Below are 7157 nucleotides of genomic sequence, written 5' to 3' on the forward strand. Positions count from 1 at the left end.
GCGAAACATCCTCACACGGGCCGCGGCATATCCAGAGAGAAGCTTTAATGGAGAACACCGTGTACAACACCGGCAGACATGAACTTGTCACAAAGTCACAACCCGAACGCGGCGCGGACACAAGCCCAAGGTGACTCAGAGGCAAAGGGCCGCTGCCTCCTCCCTACCCGCCCCCCTTCGTTCCCAAAAGTTTGTTGCGAGTAAAGTGCTATTCCTGGAGCTCAAAAAGGAGGGAAGGGGCAACAGCGGCAAGTTTCTTTTCCAATCGACGAACTGAAACTGAAGAATTCGCCTGAGAGTCGTCGGCGCCCAAACAGCGCTCGGAATACCAAATCGACGGCGGCGCCCCAAAGTGACGGGGTCGTCATCCTCTCGCATCTGTCCGGAGGCTGGAAGGCAACAGCCAAGAAACGCTCCTGGAAGCGTGAGGAGCAATACTGTCGGGTGACGTGGCTGGTTTTTCTCGCACTCATGATTAGAGGAACAAAATCCCATGATGCAGGTGATTTGCTTTCCCCCTTGAAAATCCCAAATGGAACGGATCGTGGGAAGTAACATTATTTTGGGGCTCCTTTAACGGCTCATCCGATTGATACACAAACGAATTGCAGGTAAAAAGCCGCCTTTGTTGTCTCTCTTTGGTTGTGTTTCCCCGAACTTTACTTTTGGAATCCGGCGCTTTGCTCTTTAAGCCGCTGTCATTCTGTTTTGTGCAAACTAATTGCTTTAGCTCTTCCTTCCATCCATCTCGACCCCCGGGTCAGAGCGAGAAACTGAACTGTTTCCCGAGATTCTTCGTGGAATTCCTGCTGCCCCCCCCCCAGCGACTTTATTCATGGTACCGTGTCCTCGCCATTTAACTGACCAGCAAGATAACGATATGAAAATGCTCTCTCTTTTCCTTCTTAAATAAAACGAGATTTCCTTAGTGAATAGCAGTTTTGTCTTGGATGTTCACGAGAGGCCGCTGCCCGGGGCGAGAAACTTGGTGGCTGAGGTCTGTTTTAAGCGTCATTCTCTGTTGGATTTCTCCCCGGGAGGTTTAGCTCCTCCAGCTTCTGCTCCCAGGAATGAGGGTCTAAATCCACTTCCAATTTGCCAGCGAATGAGGCTTCCCCAAACTCCTTCGCTCCCCCCCATAACTTATTGACTTACAATATTAATTACAATAGAAACTCTTACCTGAAAACTGCCTTTCATTAATCTGATTGTACAACATAGTATAAACACAGACACCAGAAGTGTTATATTTATTCAGACCACTGGAGAATCCGCTTTCGGGTTTGTATGTTCAAAGACCTTCCTTTGCCGCAAAGGCTCAGGCTCGCCAGGTCTGCCCAGCCCCAGAGCGCCTTCTCCCTCCCGGGCTGTCCAGGGCCGGGAGTCCCTGCACGCCTTCGTCTTCCCCGCCCGCCGTGTCCCCTAGGAGTGCACTAGCACCGAGTGCAGGGAGCTGCCCTTGCTCTCGGCCGCATTCGGGGCGGTGGGCTCCAGCAGGGAGGCGGCAGGCGAGGCCGCAGTCGCAGGGCACACGGTGGACGACGCCGGCGGCTGTTGCGCGGCCGCAGGGACAGTGAGAGTCGGAGGCAGCGGGGCCACCGGCGGCAGCGAGGGGGTGGGCTTGATGGGCACCGGCACCGCAGGCAGGCTCTGGCTTGCCGAGTGGCACAGGGCCTTGACCGGCACCCCGAAGGCCCCGTACTCCGGGCCCACGGGGACCCCCGCGGCGGCCGCGGCGGCGGCGGCGGCGGCCACCGAATCCATGACGCCCACGTGCGGCCACACGGAGCTGACGACGTTGCCAAGCTGGCCGGGCACGGGGTAACCCAGGTGGTGCATGACGGACGCCAAGGGCAGCCCGCCGGCCTGCAGCACGCCCTTGTAGTCCCGGCTGATGATGTTCTCGATGGCGAACGGGTGCTTGAAGCCCGACGTGGACGCCGCTGCTGCTGCGGCGGCAGCGGCCGCTGAGCCCAACCCGTAGGGCGGGAACTGCGACAGGCGCCCCACGCTGCCCACGGCCGCCGCCGCCGCTGCCGCCGCCGCCGCCGCCACCGCCGCCGCCTCCTGCATCTTGCCCGGGTGGGACGGCGGCTGAGGCTGCGACTGCTGGGGCGGCTGCTGCGGGGGCTGCGACGAGAGGTGCGGCGGCGGCTGCGGGGCGGGAGGAGACTGCTGATGGAAATAATGCACCATGTGCGGCGGCGGCGGCGGGGGCGGCGGCGGCTGGGGCGGGTGGTGGTGGTGGTGGTGGTGGTGGTGCGCGGCCGCGTGGTGGTGGTGGTGGTGCGGGTGGTGCGGGTGGTGCGGGTGAAGGTGCCCTCCGGGCCCGGCGCCCGGCGCGCCCTTGGTGCTTCCCGCGTGCAGGTGAGTGTGTTCCGCGCGCAGCACCTTGAAGCGCTTTCGGCGCCGCAGGAAGCTGCCGTTCTCGAACATGTCGCCGCAGTCGGGATGCAGCGCCCAGAAGCTGCCCTTGCCGGGCTGGTCCGGCCGCCGCGGGATCTTGATGAAGCAGTCGTTGAAGGAGAGGTTGTGGCGCAGGCTGTTCTGCCAACGCTGCGTGTGCTCGCGGTAGTAGGGGAAGCGCTCCATGATGAACTTGTAGATGTCACTCAGCGGCAGCATCTTCTCGGCCGAGTGCTGGATGGCCATGGCGGTTAGCGAGATGTACGAGTAGGGCGGCTTTTGGTCGCTGTACGAGCTCTTCCCCGGCCGCGGCATCGCCCCCGGCGCCTCCACCGCCCTCCGGCCCCCACTGGACGGCAGTGCCGCTCCGCACCCGGTTGCCGGGGCCTGGCTGTCTCCACTAAGCCCCCCTCCGCCCGCCCAGCCCTGCCACCCCGCCCTCTCCGTCCCCAGACCCTCTCGCCGTCTCTCTCCGGCCTTCTGCCAGCTGCCTGGGGGGCTCCGCGCCTGCCGCCCTCTCGGGCGAGCTCAGCTTTCCGCCACTCTCAACTTCTGGCGCGACGGTGGCCTACCCGCGCGCAGAGTGGCGGGCGGGGCGCGCCAGCTTCCCCGCCACACCCTCCCGGCGGCTTCCCCCAGGTGGTCAGAGACCGAGCGCTGGAGCTGGCGGTGGAGACGTCGGCAGGGCCGTGTTCCCTTCCGGTCTCCTCTTTTGCTTTTTTCTCGGTCCGAGGGAAGCGCCGGCCCAGCGGGCTGGGAAGAGGGACAGGACAGGCGGGACTCTGGCCCTTTAAATCCGAGTTGGCGGTCGTGCTCCCGGAGGCCGGGGCGGCGAGACTTGCAGCGCCCAGGAGGCTGCCCCCTGGTCGGGCAGCTAGCCAGCCCGCCCCGGACTTGTGGTTTTCCTGGAGGGGAGCGGCGAGGTAAGGAGAAGGAAGCTTAGCTCCTGGCAGCCCGCGTCTCCCTGTTCTCTGGCCGCTCGCAGCAGAGCCGGGGAGAGAGCTGTAGGCGGTCGTTGGGGGGAAAAGTTTGGTTTCTGCAGCAGCGGCGCGGGCGGGTTGCGCGGCGGGGCGGGGGCGCCGGGCGCGGGGCGCACGCTGTGGGCCCGAGGGGGCGGCTGCGAAGGCCGGGAGGATGCGAGGCTGGCCTGGGCCCGCTCCGCGGTGCGCGCCGCAGCTGCCGCCGCTCTCCCGGGCCCGTCTTGAGCTGGAGAGGCGGCGGCGGCGGCTGTGGCAGCGACGCGCTCTCCTGGCTGCGTTTTGTAATGGTCCCCGAGACGCCGGAGACCCCCGCAGCTCGCGCTTCGAGACTATCACATGACCGAGGCTGAGGGACTCCGCCGCCGCCGCCGCCGCGGCTCTCGCTGAAGAAGGGGCACGAAGGCGCCGCGCCTCGCCCCCGCCCCCTCCTCCACCACAGTTGGGGCGCCCCCACCCCCAGCATTCACTGCCGGCCGGGAGGGGCGGGGAGCGCAGGCTGTTCGCGGGGCGGGGGAGAGCCGCGCCGGGTGCGGTCCCCGCTGCTGCAACCCACCCGGGTCGCGACGCCTGGCAGAGGGGGGGACAGGACACGGCTTTCTTTCTCCTCTCCTGTATTTCCCGCCTGTCCCCTCCCTTTCACTTTCCCGCTTCCCACCTACCTGCTCTGAACTTCTCGCTCCTTAAACTACCTGTTTCCTAGACTAGCCACTCTGGGCCAAGTTCGGGGCACCGTGGCCTCGAGGCCTCTTCTCTGCAAGAAATCCCAATGCCCAGAGGGTTGGAGGGAAAAGCTAATGAGGAGAGGAGCCAAGGGCATTCTCGTCAAATGCCAGCTTCATCACGATTTTCTTGCGCACCAACTGTGTGTCGGGCGGTGATCGGCGCCAGGTATAGGGCGGCAGGAGACGGTTCTTTGCGTTCCGGGACAGCTGTCTGGAGGAAGAGACAGACAGTAGCCAGGGCATTAGGATTGATAGTAAGGGCTTGGTGGGTTGAGGCTCCACCGCGCTTCTTAGGAGCGGGTGGATGGGACAGAGTGAGGCATTCCTCTGGGGTAGTGAAACCTGAGCTGGGGCCAGAAGTTGGGAGCTCACAGGTCCCATCACCTGGGTGAGTCCTAACGGGGGTCTTTGCTATTCTTAGCACGTTGAGGGGAAGCAAGCTGATTGCAATTAAATAGGGGGTCAAAATGATCAGTCCACAGGGCCCTGGTATGACCTGTGAGAGGAAGCTGTTTGAGAGGCAGCCAGGAGGTCTTGGTGCTGGCTGGGACCTAGGAAGCAGGTTCCTGCTCTGCACGCATCCGCACACCCATGGGCAATCCCAGTTGACCACGGGGGAAGTTAGCTATACTCTGGTTTTGGCTGCCTTTGCCGTTTGGCTGGGAGGAAAAGCGGAGTTTAGGGGGAAAATATACCGTCTTCCCATCTCTGGGCCTCAGTTTCATTATTTATAAAATGAGATGTCTGAAGTTGGAAATTTCACGGGTGCCTTCCAGGTCCACCATTTGAGCAGAAAAGAGCAATTAGGGACTGTGTCTCACTGGGTTTTTAATTTCTTCTTTTCCCTGCCTAAACCCGAAGGCAGAAGGCTGTCGGCCCAAACTGCTTGGGAGACTTCTTTTTACCCTCCAGCCTTGGCGACACCAGGTCGCTGTTTTTGGCTTCCGACTTTTGGTGAGCTGCCCAAGGGCAGGACCATGAGAGGGGCTGTCTGCCTGTCCAGCCCTTCCTCTTCATAGGAGTTAGGTGAGTGGGGCAGATAGGTAATTTTCATCTTTAGTCAGGAGCTAGATTTCTGGCTAGTGCTATTTGCCCAATTTGTATCAGGCCAGCAGACGTTTTAGAACAGGTGTTAAGGTGAAGAGTGCAACAGAGCCCCCCAGGGGGTAAAAGAGCAGTCTCTCGGCCTGTCCTAAGGAGAGGAGATAATCTCAGAGGAGGATGCATTCGCTGTCACTCCGTGCTGGGAACTTTTCTTCCACCAACGGAGTTTTTGAGGGATTTTTAGTCCACTGAGTCAGTTTAAGGAGCCAAGCAGCAGTCGGCCCCCTGGGCTCACGAAGCCACGGAGGAATTCCACAGTTAAAGCGGCAGCTAAAGCCCGGGTGTCCCCTTTCTCCCTCGCCCGATGTGGTGCGAGAACAGCCCTCTCCAGGCCCAGGAGCCGCCCAAAGGCCGCCGGTGGGAGCTCAGCGTGCCGGGTGCTCTAAGTGCTCTAAGACTCTGGCCCTGAACGCAGCGCGGGCAAAGGCGTCTTTTGTCGACGCCTTGTGAGAGTATGTTTTCCGCAGCGCCTCCTCTTTGGGAGCAGCTCCGGGACGTTCCCGTCGGGCCAGGGGACTCCGCGGCGTCTGGGGACAGAGCGAGGGGAGGGGCCCTTCAAGGGCGCGCCGGGCAAGCCTTAGGTGCGCCTCACCTGAACAGTAAAGCCGTGAGCGAGCTCGTCGCAGACCGCAGACCGCAGACCCAGGCCACTGCGTCGGGCTCGGCCCTGGGGACGCGAGCCTCCGGCTTCCGCGAGCCAACTGCGTTCAGCTGGCTGAGCGGCTCCGCGCCACCTAGACCAAAGCGGAGGCGCCAAGGTGGAGAGAAGCGCCTCGAGCCTCAAGCTTTCGCGCTGCGGGTGGCCGGGCCAAGGGTAGACAGTGCTCTCCTACTCCGAGGCCCCAGCTGCCCGCGGCTGCCCAGGCTGCAGTTGCAGGGCTGAGCGCTGACAAGGAGCGCGGGACGTGTGTCCATTTTAGAGAGGGGCCGGCTGCCGCCGCCGCAGAGTATTCTGGGGGATTCTCGGTGAGGCTCAGGGCCCGGCTGGCGAGCTTGGGCCGTGGTGGTGGTGGTGGAGGGGGCGCTCTCCCTCTCTCCCCCCTCCTTCCCGCGAGGTTGATTTCATTCCGGCAAGTTTTGCAGGCGCGCAGCAGCAGCGGCGGGGGCGGTACGCGCGCGCTCCAGCTGCCTGCAGACCCCCGTTCAAGGAAAACAGATCATGTAACCATCCTGGCACCAACCAGTCGGTTTCAAGTTTCTGCGAGTAATTTTTTTTTTTTTTTTAAACAACCCCTACACTTTCCAAATATCGGCTGGCGCTGAGGACCCTGGCAGGCAAATCCTTGCCCCGGGCTTAGTGTAATTATCTCAGGCATATTTGGTTTACCCCTTAGGCAATTGTTGGCGACGCTTTGCTAGGAAGAGGGACTCCGTGCAAGGTTTTATTGCGTGTAATTGGCTCTATGGAGGGGAGTAAAAATTTGCCAGAAAAAGATGTGGAACTTTAGGAGCGACTATTTATTCATTCTCTCTCCTCTATTTCCCCCCCTCCCCCAAGCCCCGGAAGGTCCCTCGCACTCCTCAGCCTGGATCTAGGCCAAGCGGTCCCAAAGCTTCCGCGGACAGCTGTGCCCAGCGTGAGGAGGAGCGCAGGTCGTCGACGGGGCTAGGACGACGTGCAGAACTAGGAAGAAGGTAAAAGTTCTTGTGCACATCTCGGTTTTCATGGGTTCTGTCTTTATCCACTGACCTTTGACGTGGGGAAAGTTGCCTGGGTTAGTTACGTTTGGGAGTCTCCCAAGCATCTTTACTGTCACCCCTTCCGGCCTCTCGCCTGACCCCCCTGTCTCCTCCGCCCAAACCTTTCTAAGCCTCAGCCTCTAAGGTGAGCTTGAAGAGGGTGGGAGGAGGTCGGCCCGGAATACGGGACACGTGCTTTCCAGCCCCAGCCCTGGCATCGCTGCCTGGATGACCCTGGAGGCGTCGTTTCTCGCGTTGGGCTTTA

General features: G+C 61.6%; 1 protein-coding gene and 1 pseudogene across 1 annotated transcript; both read right to left on the reverse strand.

Annotated features, from left to right (window-relative positions):
* Window positions 1–1422: 1422 nt before the first annotated feature.
* Window positions 1423–2721, reverse strand: FOXB2 (forkhead box B2). Its single transcript, XM_025891341.1, has one exon. The coding sequence runs from the start codon at window positions 2719–2721 to the stop codon at window positions 1423–1425; it is 1299 nt and encodes a 432-aa protein (XP_025747126.1).
* A 4012-nt stretch (window positions 2722–6733) lies between these two features.
* The window catches only part of LOC112838573 (adenylosuccinate synthetase isozyme 2-like), a 34458-nt pseudogene continuing 34034 nt past the window's right edge, over window positions 6734–7157 (reverse strand).

The sequence above is a fragment of the Callorhinus ursinus genome, unplaced genomic scaffold (assembly GCF_003265705.2).
Source record: "Callorhinus ursinus isolate GAN/ISIS: 27379988/994484 unplaced genomic scaffold, GSC_fseal_2.0 scaffold28, whole genome shotgun sequence".
Taxonomy (NCBI): domain Eukaryota; kingdom Metazoa; phylum Chordata; class Mammalia; order Carnivora; family Otariidae; genus Callorhinus; species Callorhinus ursinus.

Coding starts and splice junctions, on each gene's coding strand:
- FOXB2 (XM_025891341.1), bottom strand. CDS start 2,721: ATGCCGCGGCCGGGGAAGAGCTCGTACAGCGACCAAAAGCCGCCCTAC.